The following is a 24,209-nucleotide window of genomic DNA, read 5'->3' as shown; positions in this document are numbered from 1 at the left end:
GCTATGACCCTGGGCAAGTCACAATCTCCCTGTGCTTCACAAACCAGCTTTAAATAGATTTTAATTTTATACTGTATATATACAGTGCTGTATATTGTGGGTCTGTCACAAGCTCAGGTAACACAGCAGAAGCCTACAACATGTGATGGGAATAGAGTTTTTGGCAAAATATTCCGACCAGCAGTGGAGGAGGGTGAGAAAATTACAGGGCAGGAAAATTACATTGCAGGGGCGCCTACAGGGCTACTTGTTAAAGGAGAAGGCATTTTACTGCCAATAGATTAGCCACCATACTGCAAGGTAGAATGCTATATTTATTCTGCAGGAAGCTCTACCAAATCTGAGTTAACAGTCCTAGAAGCTCCCTCTGTTTAAAATAGCAGCTGCCACAAATGCCCCGAAATTTTACATAAGATTTACCCCACGGTTACGAATCAGTGCTGGAGATGCGGAATAGACATAGGGACCCCTTTGCACATATGGTGGAAATGTTTAGTATTGATCCCATTCTGGGAACAAATATTCAAGGTTATTAACTCCTGCACAGGCCTAGACCTGAAACCCGACCCTTTGATAGGCATCCTCTCAATCCTCCCAGGTTCAGTTACCAAATATAAAAGGTCCCTCTTAGGCTTCTGCTTGGGGGCTGCCAGGACAGTGATACCACGCCACTGGAAATCTACTATCCCCCCAACTATAAATGAATGGGTTAAAGAGATGGGAAATGTAATGCGGATGGAAGAACTACTTAGTAATGTCCAGGGGACTCCAGACAAATTTGTCTTGACATGGTCCCCATGGGTTATGTTCCTAGAATCTTATAAAGATAAATGAATGATACCGGACTAGGAGCACTACTAAAAAGCAGATTTATATGAAAAGGTCAAACGTTAACTGCCGGAAACGATAGGAGGTTAATAACGGAGCGGCTGAGCGACTGAGCACTTCCAAGTTCTGTTCCCCTTATTATGGATATTCTCTCTCCCCTTTCATTCTCTGGTTTTTGGAAAATGTTATTTCCCTCCCCCTCCTTACCATTCTTTTTTTTCTTCAGTACCATATCAGACAACAACAGGGTAATATTGACAGCAACAGGAGACAACACTGTCACAACCTAACTAAGTATAATAAATACTAAAAAGCTATTGTAAATAATCTTGTTAAAGCAGAATATTATGAAAACTGGTATAATATCACGCATGATTGCAAATAATTTAAGTATATTTGTCTCATCTCAATATATGAAGTGTCTATTACGCCTACAGTAAAAAGCGGTTTAGTTCTGATATGTACTGTATAAATACAAAACTGAAAATAAAGAATATACAAAAAAAAAAAAAAATAGCAGCTGCCATTTTAGCTTGGTCTCAGTAGCTTCTGTGCTGCAGCTCTGGCTGCTGGTAGCTAAAATTACACAGCACAGTTGGAAGGGGGAGTAAATTCAGATGGGAGGGGGAGCAGGAGAAGGTACGGGGAGAGAGAAGCAAACTGAGCAGACTCGTTCCAGTGCCCTAAAGGATTTTTCTGAGAGCAGGAAGTTTGATACAGAAGAACAAGCGTACAAAAAAGAAGAAAATAAATCCTGTGTTTCTTTTGATAGAGGACGCAGTGCAGCCTTTCTGTGAGTGCTTATGGCTGTATTTACATATAGACCTTTCTGATAAAGCTTACTTAGTTTTTACCTTTCCAGCCCTAGTTGGTGATTTACTGGACAGGTGGCAACTCAACATGGGAAACAACAACATGTAGGAACAGCTCTGCAAGGGTACAAGGGCTGTGGTGGACTTGTGCTCGTACAGATTTCTAAAAGCTAATAAGTAGCATTTTAAGCCAATTATTTGTTGAGTTTTACTTACTTTAAATATATATTTAAAACACAATGGATCTAGATTTAACTTTACAAATGGTACACAAAATATTCACAAAAAGCACAGCACACACAAAGCCTTAATGGTGCATTCACTTTCCATTTAAAAAATGTCAAATGTATGCAAATTGTACCCCACTTATAAGGAGTTTCCATTTATTTTCTCTCAACTAGTGATTTGTGGGGCATAACTTACTGTGCACAGAGTTCAGCAACTACCACTTTTTTTTTATAAAATGAAATAGAATTATGGAGTGTTGTTTATATTGTATTTATATAGTGCTACTTATGTACGTAGCGCTGTACAGATTTATATTAACTGAAAGTAGATACACCTTCTAAACAATGGCTGAAACAGAGGCAGGCAAATAACATTGTACAAAAGAGCAAACTATTATGATTTTACGGGTTTCCCTAAGCATAATATGTAAACTGCAAAGCCAGAGACAGCATGGAATTCCATTGTACTAAAACTATTTTTCCAGTCATTTCTGTATATTTTTAATAGGCATGCATTCTGAGTAATATATCTAATGACTGCTCTGATAGCAGCACAAATTCAGTTTATTTAGTTTAGACAGTATATACACTAAATGGGTATAAACCAGTTACCTCTACTTGAGGCTTGCCGTCCAGTAATTCATGAACCTTTGAGCCATGCTGCTCTTCTTGCGCATAACAAGCAGAAGCATCAACAGCCAGATCTTCCTCAGGCTCCTTTTTCAGTGTAGAGCCCTCATCCCCTTTTAAGCTAGAAGCAATGACTGTGCCTGCAAGCTCAGCAGCATCCCTGCTTGCATGCACACTCCCCACCAGACTCTCCTCCAAACTGACCATCCCCTGCACAACCTTCTCTTTAGCTTTCTGTTCGGCGTCCTCTTGCCCTTTGCTACTGGAATCCCACTCCGTGGTAGTCTCTGTTTTCTGTTGGTAAAAGTAACAGTTATTACATGACTGTCTTTCAGCATTCATTGTTCAAAACAAATATAAGTCTAAAAAGCCTTGTTTCTTCACTGGGTAAATCGGTTTCACAACAATTAAAATGTTCATTAACATGTCATATGACATTATAGGTACATTAAGGGCAATTCTTGACATTAGAAGAAAGAAGGTTTTAGCTTATGAGCAGAAAAGGTTTTTTTTTCTATAGTGAGAGCTGTGAAGTGGAATTCTCTCCCTTAATCAGCTGTACTGGCAGATAACATTAGACAGTTTCAAGAAAGGGCCGACTGCCTTTTAGCAACTGAAACTAATAATCTTAGTACAATGTTGATCCTGAGATATTGTTGATCCTGGCACTTGGCCAAAATATCCCTTTTGGAGTTGGGAAGGATTTTTTTTACCCTTTGAGATTAATTAGAAATCGCCTCAGCTTTATTTCCTTCATCAGGATTAACTACAAGTTAAGTAGGAATTACTTAAGAAGGAGGTTGAACATGATGGCCACATCCTTTTTTTAACCTTCATTGCAGTGTAACTCTGTAATGTTTAACCCCACTACCATTTTCTATAATCCAGTTTTGTCCAGATCATGTTTCCAAGCAACCATTTTTTTTTTTTTTAAAATAGTTTTTGGGTTTTGTTTCTGTTTTTTTTTCTTTTTAATCATTCTTATCTCTTCCACTCTTTGGCTTTATTCTATTATGGATATACAGGTATGGGACCCATTATCCAGAATGCTCGGGACCTGGGGTTTTCCAGATAAGGGGTCTTTCTGTAATTTGGATCTCCTACCTAAAGTCTGCTAAAAACATTATTTAAACAGTAATTAAACCCAATAGGATTGTTTTCCCCCTAATAAGGATAAATTATATCTTAGTTGGGATTGAGTACAAGGTACTGTTTTATTACTACAGAGAAAAAGGAAATTTTTAAAAATGTGGATTATTTGATTAAAATGGAGTCTATGGGAAATGGCCTTTCCGTAATTCGGAACTTTCTGGATAATGGGTTTCCGGATAAGGGGTCCGATACCTGTACCAGTATGGTGTAAATAGGTGCTGTCCAACTTGTTTTATATTATGTAGTGGGCAAATTATTTTAGAGAAGTCTATGAAGCCTTCAAGCAGACTGGGGGCCATAAGAATTCTTTGGAGGGCCACCAGCTGGACAGCCTTGTTGTAAATAACAGAGACCCTAAGAAAGAGAGAATAAGTGACTTATTCTCTGTTTTACAGATAGCTGAAATGAATTAATGTAAAGAAGCAGAAAGTAGAGCAATTCTACTTACTAACACACATATAATTTACTCAGTGAACACTGTATTTTGACAGCACATATAAAACCTATTACAGTTATACTATTAATTTAACGTAATCACTGTCCTCATAAAATGAAGCCTATAATTTATCATAACTGCATTAAAAATGACCGCTATGTCTGGGTATTTGTTTAGTATGCCTCACACAGGATCTATGATTATTCTAATTCCATTATACGTTATTAGTATTAGTACTATTCAGCAAAGTCCTATAAAGCTCAAGCTACATAAGAGATAACACCAGACATGGAGGAAAGATCACAAATGTTAGAGTTTTTAAAATAATTTTGTCTAAAATTGTAATGGCACAGTAAATAGCACAGTTCTGGGCATTTTGTCACATCAGTCTTTGTTACTGAGTGACAATCACCAGACGTACGAGTGCCCCTGTGAGTACAGCAGATTGCCATTGAAATGAATGGGGAGAAATTTAAAGAGTTTTGTTGCCCGTGCAGTGATAAACTGCCCGAAATCGTGCCACTGCCCTTAGGTATAGCATCACACATTCATAAAATCACAAATTTAACAGTTTCCAGCTCTAGGAATAGATTACTGGCCATGTAAACATTGAGCATTAATAAAACAGTTGATGAAACTGACGGGGCCCTCCTGTAATGCAAAACACATCATGAAGAACACATTGAGAAAAACAACTCATAAGCTTATACAATCGGCAGCCACCTGAGCCCAGGATTGTGAAGTAGATGTAACCTCTCCTAGGAACTCAGATGGCTTTCTTGTAGATTCTAATAAACTGTAGATATCAGAACCCTCCAAGGTTTTTTCACCAGATGATTGTTTGGTCTAAACAGACAAAGAAATGAAATGTCAAACAGGGACAACAAAGAAAGACATATGAAAACACAGAAGAGAAAGTCAGAGAGAGGGATTGTGGGTAGCCAGTAGAGAATATTAAAGATCGGGATAGTCTCGGAAAGGATTTATGAGAGTGTGCATTACGGGGAGACAGGGTGGCGGAGGAGTAAAAACAAAACAAGAAGAATGGCATACAGCGGCACAAGACACACTTTCACATTAGTTAGAGTACAACACAAGACAAAAATAGATAAGGGAAAGAAGCCATCAAAGTCATGGACACAGCAGAAAAAGGAAAATAAAACTAGTGCACATCTGGTAGGCCTGTAAGAAAAGCTGTAAAGCAGAGGGCCCTATTCAACAACCTAAAATAAAATAAGAAATTAGTTTGACATACAACAAAATCTGTAGAGAAATAATGGCACCAAACAACATACAGTGTGGTCCTCATTGACTGAAAGGGAAGATTCTTTGGAAGCAAGACTTTAACATTATAAAGATGCCTGCTGGTTTCATTGTAAAGTTGATTAGATTGTCCAGGTTTGAGAAACTGACATTTTGTTTGGGTAATCAGTAACACCAAATAATATGTTATAAAAAATGGCACAGTCAGGTACAGGATTGTTTTGTGCAAAACTGTCACCATTACCCAAATGGATCAAAATTTACCTCCAAAATGACCTTATAACTTGTCACATCTGTACCATACTGGAACGTTATTCCTATAGGACACAGGTCAAACAGACAAATTCTTGGCTGTGGAAGATCAATGAGGACAGAACTGTATACTTTGCCTTACAAGTTTGAGTATGTCAGATATAATGTAAAGTAAAATTTTCAAATTAACCACAAAAATTCCAGTTTGCCTAATGTGGGGGTCCTCTTAGTGTTTCAAAACATGCCTTTTTGGAGGATTGTGTACATTAAGATTGTTAAAGGTCTCAAAACCAACAGCTGCTGACTGGCTCTAATCGTAATAGAGAGGTGCTTCTAAGAACTTGTTGAATAGGGCCCGAGGTTGTTAGATCTGGGAAACTGCTAGCCGTTACCAAGTAAATATATGCATTTGAGTGACTTTTGTTGTGTTAAGGGATTCAAGCCTCACATTGCCCGCTGTGGTTGCAATGCTAATAAAAATGAAAAATCATAAATATAAGTTGGCTGTCAAAGGAATGCCAAGCAGCAAGTGAACAAAAGGGTATTGTGAAGCTGGGATATGTCTGGTATTCATGCGTTTACTCTTCAAAATGGGGCATATAGTCATCGGTGCATGTTACCACCACTTTGGATGCAGATGACTCGGTAACATAATGAGCAGTGGCAATGGTAAATGGCTGATCTCGTGTGTATCGCCACTCGGACAGCTTCTTATCTTTCCAAGACGGGACATCTGCTTTAATAACATCATAATCTTGAAACTGCTCAGCCTTCCCAAAAATCACACTTTCAATCAAATTCTTCTCCGTATCTTTATCTTGCACTTTCTTCAGAGTCTCTTCTACTGGACTAGCCAGCTGGGAGTCTGACTCTTTGATGGGTGTCAGTGTTTCTGACATTCTTCTCTTTACAGGTGGCCCTTCTGGAACTTTTCTTCCCTTGTCATCACTAATCGGCTCCAGGATCTCATAGTCCCCTGTACCAGGAGCAATTTTTATAGTTTCAGCTATATCCTTCTCCAGCTTTTGAATTATTTCAAATGAAGATGGTGTTTTTTCTTTATCCCCTTCTTTTGCTTTACTTGTCATAGTTACTACTTTTCCAGACACGGTATCATAAGACCTTCCTAATGTATACATTTTCAGTTTGCTATCCTCTTCTTTGGACTTCAGTTCCATTTTCAGCGCATCCAAGCTCTGACCTCCCAGTGGGCTGGTTTTAAACGTTCCAGCTGGCATGTCACTGCTCACTGTTGTCACTTTGTAAGTCACAATGGTTTTTGTTTCACCATCAACTACCTTAGTAGGCACTTTGTCTATAATAACCCAATCCTCTGTGCCCTACATGTGAGATATAAAAGCTAAATTAGAATACCTGCAAATGTAAGTTGCGCATTACTAAAAGAACATCCCTCATTTAAATGTTACTATACATAAGGGATGCCAAAATGAAGACCACCCAGCTATTGTGATCTATACCTCCCAGTACCCACAGCAACACTGCAATGAGTCCACCATGCCTGCTTAACTTTCCATAAGAAGATATAAACAAATTAGGTCAGGACTTAACCAAAATGTATATTATCCATGCAAGTCTAGATTAAGAATGAGTACATTGTAAATATATAACTTTAAGCAGTTATTTTTATTTTATTTATTTACAATGTACTCATTCTAAGTAAATGAAATATCTGTTTTATATTTATTCATGGTGGGGGATTTTATCTAGATTAAATGAATAAAGAGTAACCTCTGGGGATGTCGGGATAGTTTTCTGCATAATGATTTGCTGAGAAGTAGCCACAGGGCTGGTGGCTCTTGCCTCCCGCAGTTTCTTCACTATGTCCCCTGGCTAATGAAAGAAACCATAAAAAAAGAGAATGCATTCAGAGATGCATTGGTGAGTGAGCTGGGAGATTTTGGAAAATACATTATATGAAAATTTAATTCAAATGAATTGAACAATGCATTGGATCAAAGACTATAATAACTGTTATACCACTAAATTACTGACATGTACTATGTGGCACTGAACAAACTCACCTCTCATAGCAATGAGATTTTACTATTACCTTCTCTGGGGGAACATAAGGGCAATGAGCTTTAAGAAAGTGATCTTCCAATTGAGCAGAAAATATTACAGAAAATGCAAGCACTGTATGCTACTTATAGCCAGAAAAAATGGGAGATATTTCCAGTACCTGTGATTCTAACATTGAGTAGCTTGTTCTTTCTAATGACATTTGAATTTCTCTTTTTTCTCTCTCTTCTTTGGTCTGCACAAGACAGAAAGCATTTGTTAGGACGCATTATCCCACTACTTAGTAACCAGCCAGGGCTGAAATATAGTCTTCGTATCATAACTATTCATTAGCAAACTGACAAAATGGACTTAAATACTTATTTTGTTTTTAAGTTTATAGCCAATTATAAAGTGAAACAGACAAGCCAACAGTGGTTGAAAAGGACACAGTTGAAAATCTGAGGAAGATAGGCCAACAAGCATGAACATTCAAATAATATATTAAAGGAGAAGGAAAGGCTAAGTCACTTGGGGGTGCCAAAATGTTAGGCACCCCCAAGTGACTTTAATCGCTTACCTTGTACCCCGGGCTGGTGCCCCTGTTAGGAGAAAACAGCACCAGCCCGAGGCACCTGGGGCGATGCGCTTCCTCCTTCGTTTCGCTGCGACTGCACAATAGGCGCATGCGCATTAGAGTGAAAAGCCGACTAAAGTTCGGCTTTTCACTCTACTGCGCATGCGGCGATACAGGAAGAAGGAAGCGATCGCAGCTACCCCGGGCTGGTGCTGTTCTCTCCCAACAGGGGCACCAGCCCGGGGTAAAGGTAGGCGATTAGGCACCCCCAAGTGACTTTGCCTTTCCATGCCCTTTAAGGTTCTCAAAGCCAGGTACATAGACAGGTAGACCTAGCAGCCATCCTAATATTCAGATCACATGGGCAGTTCATCAATATCCATAAGGTCAGTGATACAGACATTAATAACAATCCCTGGATGAAAAAATATAAAGAACTATACCAACATGTCCATTTGTATATATATATATATATAAATAAAGAACCATGCTTCAAGATTTTCTGTAAAACCTCTTTATTCTTTTGATGTTCCAATTTAAAAGTCCTGTGAGTGCTGGCCTGTACTGCATTCTCTCTCTATATATATATATATATATCATACAACAAAGACCAGCAACACTGGGATTTCTGTCCAAATCATTTTTTGATTTGCACAGAAATCCCAGTGTTGCTGGTCTTTGTTGTATGATGTGTTATATTTTTACCGTGCACCTGGGTATAACCATTTAACAAAATTTGACAGGTTATGTAAAATTTGAACACATTTCTGGGGGTTTTGGGGTCTTGTTTTATGTGTTATTACAGTTTAGCTAATGAAGGTAAAATTGCCCTTTAAGACGCAAATCTCCCCCAAGTGTCTAATTGATTTTGAGCAACTATCTTTTTTTGGTGTTCAGTGCAAGAGATTAACGTTAAATGAGGGACTTTTCAATAAGAAACCAGAACTGTGAGCTCAGCTGTTGAAAATCGGGACTGTCCCCGGAAAATCGAGGCTGTTGTGAGGTATATAATGGGAGGTTTCCACTGCAGCGGCCTACTCCAGTTCCAGGGATTGACATGCTAACAAACAGATGGGGGATGTTCTTTTTTCCCCTAAAAACGATCAACACACCAGAGGTCCCCCCTTTAAATTAGAGGAAAGGAGCTTCCATTTGAAGCAGCGTAGGAGGTTTTTCACGGTGGGCAGTGAGGTTGGGGAATGCCCTTCCTAGTGATGTGGTAATGGCAGATTCTGTTGATGCCTTTAAGAGGGGCCTGGATGAGTTCTTGATCAATCAGAATATCCAAGGCTATTGTGATACTAATATCTACAGTTAGTACTAGTGGCTGTATTTATAGTTTATGAATGTGAGTGTATAGATAGGTCAGTATAGGTTGTGTGTGCTGGGTTTACTTGGAAGGGTTGAACTTAATGGACTCTGGTCTTTTTTAACCCTATGTAACTATATGCCAAACGGCAGTGCATTGGCAAATTTAGATGTTGTAGAAGTTCAGAACAAGAACTAAGCCAGGGTAAAGACAAGAACCCAGTGATAAATAAAATCATTTCAATGAAACTACAATTACATAAATAAAAGGATCATGTTAAAAGAAAATACAATATCTATGCACAAAAATGTAAAAACCTCCTAAAAAAAGTAGTAGATGAAACTAAAAGTAAAGCCATTGGGTGGGGTCACTATACCTTTAAGTTAATGCCCCACGGCAATTAGCAGCAATTTTTAAAAAGCGAGTTCCAGCGACAAGTCACTTGTTTTATCTCTACACAGAGAAGAATATAAATCGCCAGTACCTAAACCGACGATATTACTTCAAATCGCTTATCACTCTGAATCGCTATGAGACCCTTTTTTGAGAAAGCATTGTCATTCAAAACTACTGGAATGGCTGAAAGTCAAACCCACTTATTCCAAAGGCAAACATGCCCTCACTTTATTATCAGTCCACAAACCTAGAGAGTGTTAGGGACTGATTACTTTAACAGGCTGCCTATGGTTTTACATCTCATTTGACCCTTCAATCAAGAAACCGAGGGTGAATATTTCTGGGTCTGGTGATGCTTTTAACCAATTTAACAAATGGCAAACTGAAAAGCGATACGATTTCTTAATGTGAAAAATATAAGTTACTAGCATAATAAAATGATATTGAACTTCCGTTATAGCTGCTTCTAGTCTGGAAATACCCTCTGATGTCTGAACTTCTAAAAAGTATGTGTAAGGTAATAAAAAATCACTTTGGTCTGTTATTTTCAACATATCGATTAAACAACTGCAAGGGACCCACCAGTTAGGAGTAAGAACAGTTTGCAGTAGTTCAGGTACACAGATAAAGGGTAGCCACTATGCAACTTACCTCCTCAGGCACTAGTGGTTCAATCATAGGAGCCTCTTCGTGTCTCATGACAAGCCGTACTGGAGATGTAGAGAGACGTTTTTCCCATTCGCCACCAGTTGTAGTATCTGTTGATGTTTCTAAGAAAGTTCTTTTCAGCTCACTTATATTAGTTTGGTGTTTCATAAGTTCTTCTTGATTTCGGTCAAATTCCTATATAAAAAAACCAAACCATTATTGCAGTGCAGTCTATCACTATACTAAACTCCTCCACTGAAAGAAGAGCAAGCAAGAGGTTTAGCTGCTTGTCATTCAGTAAGGAGAAGAAAATCCAAAAGTTAGTATCAAGTCATGTAGCAGCACTAGCATAAAGCTAACATTTTACTGGATTACAAAACTAAAATAAATCAGTGAAAAGTGACATTGCACAAAAAACTACAATACATCATGGAGTGTGAGGTTAAAAAGTGTTAAGTCTGCAGATAAAAAAGCGGGAAACTAAATTTTAAAATGAAAAATACATGTAGTAAACCACTTTTCTACAAGGAGGAAAAAGCAAGACTGAAAGAAAAATAGTCCACTCGATTAACTGGGAAGTGGGGATACTCAGTCCATGCTAAAACCCAACACACAAGGGCATGCAGGGGGACCAATACCAACCTCTAACATAAGATTACTATGTTTGACATATACATTTTCACCCTTTATTCGCTTAATGAGACTATTCTGTAAAAAGTGGAAAAAAGGAATATTAAGAGACACACACACAGCTGGAGAATGAGAACGATGAGCTTTGCAATGATTTGCTGCATGAACCGCTACAGTAAAGAAGGCAAATACAATACCCCTATAAAAGGGCAAAGTCCACACACACTCTACCTGGGTTTTTGCATAAGTATCTTCCTCTTGATCCGACTGGCAGCGTAATAAAGACACAATAGAAATGTTTTATTTCAGTGAATGTTCTGCATTACCTACAGGTATTCTCAAAACCTTGTTAAGAGGGATCTAAACATCAGCTTTGCTTTTGCCAGGGGACTTGTTTCAGCAATGTATATTCAGAGTATCCCATTTACATACTGTAGTTGCCCAATACAGAAATAGTAGGGCCATTAATAACTACACAAGAATGTATCTGACATTGGAATACACCAATGTATCAAGGCTGCATATGTCTTGCAGATTAAGGTTTACTTGACATTGAGCTTTACAGAAATAGGCCCCCTAAGAAAATTGGCATTAAACACTTTAAAAGTGTCTACATTACAGCAAGATAAAGAACTAATAATCTGGTGTTAATGTAAATGAAATTAAAACAGAATAACACATAAGGCCCCTGCCGAGGCCCCAACTATGACCACACAGTCTGCATTCCCAAAGACTCTTCCCTCAGACCAGAAAGGAAAAGTCCTGAACCTTGAGTACTTGATGGGCGCCATGTCTGGCCATGCCTCTTCCTCTCACTAGCACTGTATGTTGGAAATGGATCTTGTCCTGGATTCCAGTACTGGTCAGCAACAGGGACTAGAAAGGAAGTGACCAGAGAGGATGGTCACCAACCCTAACTGTACGACTCTTTCCAAATCAGGTTTGGGGAGCAGGACCATCTTCAGGAGCCTGGGCAGCTCAGTCCGGGAGGGAGTCCTTAGCAGGGGCAGTGTTCTTTAACAATCACTTGAGCTTTCAGTAAAATACAAAGGAGGTATCCACCTGTGACTGAGCTCCAAGTTGAAAGATTTCCTGGAATACTGGGATATGTACTTTTCAACAGCTGCGGCCTACTAAGACAGACAGCCCCTACAATATTTCCTAATTACACTATAATAATAGACTATAACTAAATGCATATTCTGTTCTTAATACTACACATGAAATCTAGTGGCACATGTAATGGTGGGCTTTATTACGATGGATTAGTAACTGACACAGCTTTCATAAGAAATTCTCTGCAAATAGGAATTCTAAAATAAGGATATCACTGCAAATTAGAATTCATGCTGTGCTGTCAAGAAATGCAGATATATGAGAAATACCAGTGATGACACATAGGTGTTTTATGGATTAAAAGTCTAGAAATAAAGCCTGACAGTATGAGCCATAAAACTCCTGTAAATGGTTTTGAGATTTAATGGGCTGCTCTACCCTTGGTATGTGTCTATTGGAAATATTAAGAGATTAATGTATAATTATTTTCAATTGGCTCTCTTCCCCTTGTCAAACTGTTACTGGCTAAGCTTCCAGCTTTAGACCTAAAAAAGAGCCACGGGCTGGTTGGCTACCATAACCCTCCTGTAGTATAACAAAGATGCCAAAGAGGACATGGGCTAGTAACCATAGGGCTATGGCCTGATGACACCGGAGATGCACAGTTGAACAGGACAATACTGCATAGCAGGGACACCTTCCTACACTTTTCATAACCAGCATAGAGAGAAACCATCAAGTGCAGAGGGCATAAAAGGGAAACCAAAGTACACACAATTGCTTATTGTCTATAAGAGAGTAGAATGAACTAAGTTGTACAAACCCTTTACTTTCCCAAGTTTTAAATTGTGAGCTAAGGATGGGTTGGGATGCATAAACTTCTGCACCACAAACAAGGACAAGAATAAACATGAACCATTTGTATCTAGCCAAAGATCCAAAAAGAAATTGCATTATTTCCAGACCTTAAACAAAACAAACCCCTGCAAGGCAATAAGAGGATGCATAAAACTGCAGCACAGTTCTCGGAACACACCAACACAGATGATGAACGGAAACGAGAAACCTAGATTGACAGCAGACATTCTATGGACATGGTGAAACACTACTTTTTGAAGAAAAATGCTTGAATTCTACGCACCTCGGTGGCAGTGGTTTCACCATCAGCAGCAGTATCCGTCTGTTCACTGTCAGTCTATTTTGTTTAACAAGGTAGAGGTTCCGAAAAGCAAGCGGGGACAAAGAATAAACCCAAGTTGTCAGAAAATCCGACAGCATTATTGCCCTATCACAATCTTATGTCAATTCTATAGTGAAGAGCAAACAAAAGCATAAAGCATACAAAACAGACCAGATTCTGAGGGATGCTCAAGGCATACACATTCTTTCTGGGACATTGATGCTGTTACATCATTAAAATGGAAAGCAATATGCAAAAAAAAAAAAAAAACTCAATACATATTTTATTTTCCCTCTGTTCTCTGTTTCTACAAGGTTTCTCCTCACATATTCTTCATTAAATTTCATGAGGTTATTATCGAATTTCAAAAATGTATTTTTGGTGAAATATAATCTAATAAAATGACTACTATAACAGCCCCTGACTTTCAGCTCCTCATTTGTAATTCACTTACTCTATAATGGCCGATCTGTCTGCATTACAAGTGATAGGAAAATGCATTCGCTTTTACATAGGCAAGGGGAAGTTTACTTCAGTAGAATCTTGTTCAGGGCAGGTTGGGTCTGAGAATCCCTTTGTTAATTTCTTTTTGCCTCGGGCAAGTTATCTGAGCTCCCTGTGCCTCAGGCACCAAGCAAACTGAAGCAGGGACCCTTTGTGCTGGAACTTGAGAGGTTTATAAATAGTAGGGCTACTTGTAAAAAACATTATTAGGTAGCAAACCTCCACAATACTATAAAAGAACAGCTATAACAAATACAATTATGTATTAATAATAATGTGCCAGGTATAACATACAAATACCTGTGTGGGAATACAATATCAGCAATCCTTTATAAATTGTCTAGTAAATGTATCATTATCAGTAATAGTATTAATAAAGTTTTTGCAGTGACTTTGTTTATGAGCTGGAAAATGGTCTTACATTTTGGAAACCCAGCATTTTACATTAAGAAATGGACCAATGGATATCATTGGCAACAACATTTGGCAACCTTTCCTTTCTGCTTTAAAACCACTAAACATCTTTAACGAATATACAGTATATTGGAAAGTTGCTTAAATTCAGTTCAGATTTTTTGGGTTTGAATGCAGATCTAATTAAGTTATTCCCTATTTGAATGTAAGGCTTAGGCTGGGATACCTCATGTGATATTAGACACCAAACCCACAAATACCATATACTGCATTCTATTACTTTCTTCTTTTTCGTGCAGAATGTTCAATATTTTTATGTAATGAGGTACCCTGTTCATATGTGTAAATATACTCTTGCTATTCTATGACATTTATAAGTGACAGCAGCACAGAGCATGTGCAGGGAATCAGCAGAAAAGAAGATGGGGAGCTACTGGGGCATCTTTGGGGCACAGATCTTCCCTGCTAAAGGGCTGGGGTTGCCTTGGGCTGGTACAGAAGCACAAAACATAATGTACAACATTTCTACCCTACTTCTTTATGCTTCAGTTTTCCTTTAAGCTTTTTTATACATCCATAGGATCTGCTTTATAATGGTGCCCATTTTGTGCATATTATCTAAATAAAAATGCTAGAAATGTATCTGCCTATTAAAGCAAGTTGAAATGTGTGTATAATTTTACACACACATATATACATTTGTGGTTATTATAATACAGTATAATGCATTTCAGATCTAAACTTATCTATATTTGAAGCATTTAATGAAGATTTCCTCCTGTTCCCAAGTCTTTCTGTTTAGGCAAAGTAATGCAGACGTGTCAGACAGGTCAGACAGTAATGCACATGCATCTGGTGTAACACAATGACTAGAAAGGATTAGGCACAAGGTATCTGAAACCCTCAATATATAAGCTATAACAACAAATCTGTTCATTAGGGAATGTGTTCTACGGAAGGAACGTTATCAAAAATATAATATCAAGGTTATTACAGCAGGGTAAGTCTTCTGCCCAACAGCGGGTTTGTTATCAAGCAGGCACTTAGATATGTCAGGAAGGAAGAGTCATACCTCCCAACATTCGAAAAGAAATGCGCGTAGCAGAGTTATAATTCTTGACCACGCCCATATTTTTTTTGCAACCACGCCCGCTAAACACCACTCCCATTTTACAAAATTTGTCAGGTTATTTAAAGTTTGAACACATTTCTGGGGGTTTGGGGTCTTGTTTTATTACAGTTTTGCTAATGAAGGTGAAATTGCTGCAAGTCTCAGTTCCCCCAAGAGACCTGTTTAGCTTATTAGTTACAATTGTATCTCAGTGCAGGTGTTGCTTGTTAACCTTTCTGGGCTCTCTGCCAAATGCCTACTTATTTAATTAAGTTTGAGAAACACTATCTTTTTTAGTGTTTGGTGCAGGAGATCAAAGAGAAATGAGGGACTTTTAGTAAGAATCTGAGACTGCGAGCTGAGCTGTTAAAATTAGGACAGTTGGGAGGTATGGAAGAGTTACTTTATTAACATTATAAATTTTCCCTGTCACAGGTAAGCACCACTGCCACTGCATATCAAACTCTGCCATGTTTTGGGGCTGCAAGCTCCAATAAAACATTGTCTTTACAATTTTACTTGAAAAAGATACAATGGGCAATTAATTTGGATTACATGTAATTTACTCATCAATTTAATGGGTCTCCAAGCTCAAAAAAAAAACCCTGAAAAACTTAAATTGACTAACAGTTAAAATGTTGCCTAAGCCAGCTCCCAATGATTACAAGGCCTTCACAAAATTTCAGATACCAAAGTTTTACATTTATTTCTTTCTCTTTTTATTTAGTTTTATAAATATTAAAAATGTGTTTTTTTTTACCATAACTAAAAATCCTGCTTTTTAGCACAACAAAATGTAAATATGACAATTGATAAATGACTTCCTATGTCTATGGCATACAGTCATATCCTCGGGTATGAAGCAAGTGCTTGGAAAGAAATAATTGGCAACATTTACATAAATGCATAGAAACCATACATTAGTATGTTTATTTTTTTTTAATATGTAGGGCTCACAACACAATGCAGCAGCTATTTTTAGGTATAAATAAGAATGCAGTTCTTATTGCATGTGTGCCTGCCATGCCCTACAGTTCTGCCATGCCCTACAGTTCTGCCATGCCCTACAGTTCTCCATCTGTTTCCCGCAGAAACATTGATAAGTAATAAGTTAGAAAAAAAAAAAAAATGTTGTCAATAGGCCTGTATGGGTGAAGACCTAAAAGATCTAAAAGACACCCTTACTAAACTGATTCATACTTGTCCTTCTTGGCTTGTAGTGAGCACTGTATAAGCCCAGTCACCAACTATGCACTGAAATTCTAAAGGATAATGTGCTTGCCTGCCACAACATTAATAACAAAACCAAATAAGTAAAAAAACACTTTATATAACTCATCCTTAAAATTCCCAGCATCCCCACCTAATAAAGGATTTCTAGCCCACAAATAGATGTTAGTGTGGTTCTTTATGATTTTTTTTGAACAACCATTGCGGCCCCCCACCCACACCCAATCTAAGAACCAGAGAGGTAACAATCAGTGGGTTCTATCAGGTTTGCTAGCTTGGTCAGCAGACCAAAGAGAATGGCCCATGAATATAACTACAGGTATGGGACCAGGAATGCTTGGGACCTGGGGATTTCTGGATAAGGGATCTTTCTGTAACTCCGATCTCCTACCTTAAGTCTACTAAAAAATTTTAAACAGTAATTAAACCCAAGGATTGTTTTGCCTCCAATAAGGGTTTATTATATCTTAGTTGGGATCAAGTACAAGGTACTGTTTTATTATTAAAGAGAAAAAGGAAATCATTATGGGAGATGACCTTTCCGTTATTCAGAACTTTCTGGATAAAGGGTTTCCAGATAAGGGGTCCGACACCTGTACTATAAGGAATGCTTTAAAAACAATGGAATACCCAATAATGAATAAACCTTACATATCCCTCACCTCCAACACAACTCTCATATAGTAATTGCTATTCTGGTGAAAGGCACACCTTCATCCTCCTTAAATATATCATGTTCTACCTTCAATTAAAGCAAATGCCAAGATTAGTGGTAGAATAATTAAGCTGGGGGAGTGAACCTGACAACAAGGTAGCATTTTCAGTTGCATTCTAGAAATAGACAGAATAGAAAGGCTTATAAATAAAGTTCACCTATAACTAAATCTTAAATATAAGGGAAAATTTAATTGCAATAAATATGGATTTTTAAAAACAGCTGAGACTACATTACTCTGGGATCTTTATAGGAAAAATAACATATGGGAAGTACCCCTCTGACTATGACATGTTCTTTATTAGGTGGCATTTCAACTTTCCAAGAAAAGCAATTTTCTATCATCAATGCTGTTAGCCGAATAACTTTCTCATCTGCCTCCTACTGTGCAACTACGCTAGGCAAAGAGTCTGCACTTGCAGGGAAGAGAAATTGCTCCCTTATCTTTATCTTTCCCTTACATTTTGGGTACAGTTCAATAATACGATATTTTCAATATTATTCTCCTCTAAAGCAAATAGTTTCTGTATATCGTTGTGCCTAACCCTTTGGGACAAACTCCCAAATATTAGCAAGCAGACATAAATGAGGCTCTGAAAGTTGGACCACTATGGTAGCATTTTAGTTTAGGACTAAAGCGCCAAACACAGAATAAAAAAATAACAAGAAAAAGAAAATAAAGAGGAAAAAAATGTGTCTTATGCCGAGGTACACACCTCATCATCTGAACTGTCACTCAGGTCATTGTCAAGTGCGGCACTCAAGGAGACCGCCTTGGGCTCCAGGTAGCAGAGGCACATTGCCAACGGAAAAGAAAGCGTGAGGGCGTATGGAACAGAGAAGGAGGCAGAAAGTAGGAAAAAAAAGATGAAAAGAAAGCATGGAACAAGAGATGGTGACCGAATGGGCAGGTAATGCTGCAAACTTTCGGGTAGAAAGTTGGTTTCAGAAATGTTAGGAAAGGAAAGATAGCCATCATCATCAAGAAGAGATGGGAATGAATCTGGAAGATGCAAGGAGAAGGAAAACAGGGTCCCGCCTCGGCCAGCTTGTTGCTTATAGCTTATTGCAAGCTCATCTTCCTCAGGGTATAATGTTCCTTTGCAATCTGAGTCCCGCTCGGGCTCATGGGACATTTCATTCACATCTTTGCTCAGCTCGCGTCCTACTGCTTTTCGAGCATTCTCCTTACATCTCCTACGCAATTTAGTTGAAGATGCTGATGGGCTTGAATGTGGGTGTGAGGGGGAATGAAATGAGTCAGTATCAAAACAAGATGGCTGAAAGCAGAGGACGGCAAACAAAGTGTAAGATCAGAAGGACAAAAAGAAAACTGCAATTAGTTAAATTAGATTTTGCACAGTTAATTAAAAAGCATAACAATTTGATAGATCTTGGCAAAGGATACGCTTGGAATATTGCAAGTGCTGAATATTGCAGTGGCACCAAAGAAATTGCAAAGACAGCAATGGCTTGTTCATGCAAAGTTAGCAAATTATAAATATCTAGGAATAAATGTATTTGATTGTGTTGGGACACTAACCGCTGCTTAGATTTTAGATGAACATATATGGGCTAATACATATGAAGAATTCAGGCAGTAACTGACTTTGGGCACAAGGAATACCCTGTGACATACCTTTTCTAATTTGGTGCCAAATCAAAGTCCATTTTGCTTTTTGCAACCACTGTGTGTGTGTATATTTACACACACGGGTATATATAAATAGAGAGTTTAATTTTTAAAATTGTTGCATGTGTCAAAAATAAAGATAAAAAGTTTAGCTTCATTGCTCTACAGCTCTAGGGACTGCGTCGGACTCCGCTGGGCTGCCAAGTCCCCAGCACTACATTAATTCACTTTTGCTTTTAATTAAATGAGTGGACAACCGACTAATAATAAGGACGTCGGAACTCTCTTTTTCTGATATCCGGCATTAACTCCTCTTCTGTTACCATAATATTGTTCATTCCATTAATCAGTATTCCTTAAATATAATTACACATACAATTCCACCGCTCACATGTCCATGCAAATCAATTCCCTTAGCAATCAGTGCTGGATAATATTTCCTTCTGCAGCCATTACATGAGCTATATGTAGGGCCACATTATTCTTTTTTAGATACAGAGTAACTTCTTAGCAATATGCTGTAAGCACCAACTCAATGAGCTGTTTTCAATTCAGCCTTCTGTACAATGGGCTTTTAACTGAGACTGAAGGGAACATGTGAGATTCTGGTATGAGCTACTTTATCTGTGACCAAATAATTTCGGTGAAAAAACTACTGATCTGGCAGACAAATTCTCCATGTCCTAGAAGATCAGCATCATAAAGGGAGCCACAGTTTGCTATTGTTAGGGATCTGTTATCTGGAAACCCATTATCCAGAAAGCCCCAAATTACAGAAAGGCCATCTCCCAGAGAGTCTTGTACTTGATCCCAGCTAAAATATAATTAATCCTTATTTGAAGTACAATGATGCCATCAGGTTTACTTAATATTTAAATTATTTTTTTTAGTAGACAAAGTATGGAGATTCAAATTCAGAAGGCATTCTGGATAATAGGTCCCATACCTGTACATGGTTTTCTGCACCTGATATGAACAAAGCAGAGATTACAAGATTACAACTGCTGGTGGGCATCTAATGCAAATATGCAGAGAAAACCAGGAATATGAAACTTGTACTTAAAAATGGATTGTTTCCTTCATATGTAACATTGTACACTGAGACAAAAATATTTTATAACAAAATATCCTAAAGGACCCAGTAAAATAAATGATTATTCAGTTAAATAACATTCTAGTTCTTCTGTATGTCTGAAATGTTTTCACACAGGTGTCTGCTTTATATATGTTCAGCCACTCTATAGCAAACACCACCCAGTCCCATAAGCCCAACATGTGGAAACTGCAGTGACTTTTAAATGAAATATGATTACTAAAAACTGTTCAGACTTTGCAGAATAAGCAAATATATAAATGATTTAAGAGCATTTTCATTTTGTGGTGTCACTGGGCCTTTATTTAGTAGAAATAATCAATAAAAACTGGTTCTGTAAAGTGCTTCTGCATCCCACAGGGCTGCTAAGGGTCACTTATAATAATGCAAGTGTGCTCTCATTTTTTTTACCCATTGCCTCACTTGTTTCATGGTGGTCTGAGTCAGTGCAACCCTAGAGGGAAGCATGTAAAAGTTGGGTCACAGATTCAGATGGGCCATTAATGCCCCACTTAGTGTTTAGAGAGCTGTGGATGCTAATGCCCAATATTTTTGCTAAAGCTGATTTAAAGAGTGTTACTGGCGGCTGCAGAGAGATGTAGGACACTATATTAGATTTCTGGGGAAGATTGAACTTTTGCACTGTAAATTAAATACCCTTGAGTCCTTGAGTGTTATTGCTGCTGAATACAGAGTGCTCCAAATAAGACATAGCAAGAGCCATGGCCCCAGGCACATCACATAGGTCGTATGGGTCAAATTCATACGAACTGCATCAGCGTGCTGCTAAGCTCAAGAGAGCTCAGGAACTGCTGCAGTACCATGTGAGGTTTTCAGAGGTTAAGTGTCACTTGTTGTCAGGTTGGGGAAGAAATAGAAAAGGAGGTGAGCAAAACAGACCAAGAAGACAGGGTGGAGGACAGGGATATAAGGGGAAACAGGATGGGTTTAGTAGAGCATCAAGAAAGTGGAAGTGTGAAGTATAACTGTAAGGAAGGGAAAATCACTAATGAAAATAAAAAAGGTGAAATAGGAGAGGACAAAGATAATTAACAGGAAGAAAGACAACAGAATGGGAACAAACAGATTGAGACCAGAAAATGTTGACACAATTAAAGGCAATGTGGGATAACATGCAAAGAAAGAGAAACTAGATAGTGAATGTTAGGAAAGAGAGGAATAATGAGTGGAGAGCAGAAGTGGAAGAACAAGTGGGAAGAAGTAAAGGAGTAAAACAACATTTAAAGAATAGAAAACTGCATGAGAATGGTAGGGCATGTCAAAATATGTGTTGCATTAAATGTGAGATACTTCACAGGTCTGATACATGTCATACATGACAATATAAACCTTTCCTCCTCTGAGTCCCCTTTTCCCTTCTGTTATTGTTTCTTTCTAAAACCAAAAGTGGGCCTTATAAAATTGTCAGCATCAAAAAGGCTCTTCAGCAAGAACAGTTTGAAAACCTCTTATGGCCTTCAACAAGTCACTAAAACTGTACAGGTCATGGATTCTTTGCACTTTGTCCAATGAGTACATTAGAATAGGAAAAACACTGCAGCAGTATATTTAATATTTATGTGTTATTTATTCCCCCCACCTATTGCACTTAAAGGGCTGTCCCTTCATTGCTGCACACTTTATTATGGAACATATTTTATATAGCATGTAACCTCTAATCTTAAATACATTTGCTGAAAAGATAAAGGAACATAATCTGTACCTTTGTGTCATGTCGAATTGTAGTAACTGTTGTGATGATCTCTACTTTCTTCTTCTTCTCTTCCTCCTCATCCCTCTCTTCTTCTGCCTTTTTTTCGGGTGTTACTGTAGTTATCAAGTTGGTTTGAGAGATACCTTTAGCTGTGATGTAGGGGCCGGTACCCACCTCTGTGGCAGACACAGAATCCTTCATGTACAAGTCATGGTTTTCATTCACTGATGCTAAAAGCAAATATGATATTTGAAAACAAAAACTGAGTATGGAATGGTTTGATTAAAAGAAATCGCAAAAGGGGGCTAGAATAAAAATGCCAAATTTTGATATAGAAAGAAAATTAAACTGGAAATCTATAGCAGTGTTTATGAGTTGGCCATCATGGACATTACACACACATCTAGGCAATTGCACAATTGGATCTCCTGGTGATACACAATACACGTGAGCATTGCAAAGGAATATTGGGGCGCTTGGGCATAGCCAGAAGAGAGCAGTGCTACAGTCATGCAGTTGGTGCATTTTATATATGAAACCTTATTAGCAAACCAGCAACATTTCAAATATCTGCAGGATCAAATGATCCTATTTTTATGCACAGTTATTTCAGTTACATTTTGCAGAAGGCAGGCCATTCATGCGTAGAATCCAAATACTTCTATATAGTTATAGGGGCCTCGGGTTGAAAAGAGCATTGGGCCATAATGATAAAATAAGTATTTTAATATTTAGATGCTACTTTAATTCACAATGTGTCTCAACAGCAGCAAGCATAGTTACTGTAGAGAGATGGTGCTATCAGCACACAGGGCTCTATGTCTCGGCATAGGTGAGTATACAGTGTAGGAAAGCAATTACACAGAAAAGAACATTCTGTACACACAAGGGGCTATGCACAAATGCATTTCTGTTTACCGAAAGGAATGCACTTTCCAATTAATATCCATTTTTTTGTCCATGTTTACTTTTGTGCACTGTTAGTAGAAAGGTACTGAAAGAAGGTGCAGAACATTTCAATAAACCACAAATAATGACTTACACCACCGGGTATTACAAATGTGATGCAAGCATAGCTGACAAAACACAAGATTATTAGTCACTAATGGATTCCTTATAATACAGGTGTTAGGTTTATTTATTCTCCATGACCTGACAGACAGAAAGTTATGAAAGAGAAAAAAAAATGTAGTTATGGTGTTAATTACTGCAAAGGCTGCTGCTGAAAATCCAATGATGGCATCGCTGGAAGTAACAAAGCAGAAAGAGAGCACACAAGGGCATTTTGCACAGGCAAAATAAAAGTCTGGGTTGCTAAGCAACCACATCTTATGCCCGTTCTACCCAAATTAAAGCATGCCAACAATAACTAGCATCAAGTTTGAAAAGAAAGGTGTTACTTCTAGACTGTTTCTATCCCATTATAGTCCTATTCACTACCCACATTAGACTATTAACTATATATGTTTATATGTATCCCAGTGTTTTCACTGCAGTGCAACCAATATAGCCAATATATTACACTCACTCGTCAAAAACATATCTGCAGAATGGGATCCTTTTCATACTATGCTATTGGGCTCTGCCTCATCCACAACCCTCAATGCCCATCTTCCCTTAAGTCCTTATTTTCCTGGTCCTGACAATTACCCTCACTAGGAAATAAACCGAGACAGTTTCTAGCAGTTTGCTGCTTTGCTTTGTCCTGTAAAATAACTATATGGAAATGGTATTATCCTGACACAGCAACAGACCAGGTAGTGTTAGAGGAATACACAGAAAATGAATTAAATGCTAGAGAACACTGTCTATCTTTCATCCATGATTTACACTATTGCTGCACTGCACATTGGCTCTTGTATGTGCCAGTGAGCTGCTAGAGAATCCACAAGCAGAATGACTGTGAGGCTTTGGCATTGTTGTTTTTTATTGCTTATCTGTCTATTTAGAGCCCAACTACTTCCCACTTATGACTTTAGGTTGTCACTGCTGTCGCTGCAAACAGCCTAGAATTTAAGTGTTACAGATAAAAGATATTTAAATATTTACCTCCATCTAAACTTCTAGACATGGTATATCTCTTGCTAGAAGAGCGTTCAAAATATGGTGCGGGGCGGTCAATGAGTGCACTCGCTCTTCTTGTCTGTGCCTGAGTCCTCCCACTGTAGCGGAACTTGGAACCTAACGTGAGGAATTTCTTAGGAGGCGCCTCGGGCATCAGCAGTCTGTTAGGGAGAGATTTACTTACACATAACCAAAGTATATACTATATAGTACACTGTAAACACAAATTACTTATATTTTCTGCATAAATGCTGAGCCATTTGTGGATACATACCAGTTGTGGTTTTGGTACATATTTATAATAACTGGTTTGGAG

At 38.1% G+C, this 24,209-nt stretch overlaps 1 protein-coding gene across 22 annotated transcripts in view; it reads right to left on the bottom strand.

Annotated features, from left to right (window-relative positions):
* epb41l3 (erythrocyte membrane protein band 4.1-like 3) overlaps window positions 1-24,209 on the bottom strand; it is a 168,749-nt gene that overhangs the window by 5,829 nt on the left and 138,711 nt on the right. For 5 of the 22 annotated variants that reach the window (XM_031903973.1, XM_031903967.1, XM_018095038.2 and 2 more), the window contains exons 11-22: window positions 23,879-24,054; window positions 21,839-22,059; window positions 18,106-18,669; window positions 13,377-13,430; window positions 11,411-11,446; window positions 11,192-11,257; window positions 10,553-10,744; window positions 7,801-7,875; window positions 7,350-7,451; window positions 6,221-6,940; window positions 4,809-4,931; window positions 2,480-2,791 (exon numbers count right to left, since the gene is read on the bottom strand). In XM_031903973.1, coding sequence (XP_031759833.1) covers window positions 2,480-2,791; window positions 4,809-4,931; window positions 6,221-6,940; window positions 7,350-7,451; window positions 7,801-7,875; window positions 10,553-10,744; window positions 11,192-11,257; window positions 11,411-11,446; window positions 13,377-13,430; window positions 18,106-18,669; window positions 21,839-22,059; window positions 23,879-24,054 — 2,641 coding nt within the window. The remainder of the gene's footprint in view (window positions 1-2,479; window positions 2,792-4,808; window positions 4,932-6,220; window positions 6,941-7,349; window positions 7,452-7,800; window positions 7,876-10,552; window positions 10,745-11,191; window positions 11,258-11,410; window positions 11,447-13,376; window positions 13,431-18,105; window positions 18,670-21,838; window positions 22,060-23,878; window positions 24,055-24,209) is intronic. The other 17 variants (XM_012965346.3, XM_012965348.3, XM_031903970.1 and 14 more) reach the window with 16 other exon arrangements.

This window comes from Xenopus tropicalis, chromosome 6, assembly GCF_000004195.4.
Source record: "Xenopus tropicalis strain Nigerian chromosome 6, UCB_Xtro_10.0, whole genome shotgun sequence".
Lineage (NCBI taxonomy): Eukaryota > Metazoa > Chordata > Amphibia > Anura > Pipidae > Xenopus > Xenopus tropicalis.
Note: the sequence above shows the minus strand (reverse complement) of the source record. Positions and strands in the feature narration are given on the sequence as shown.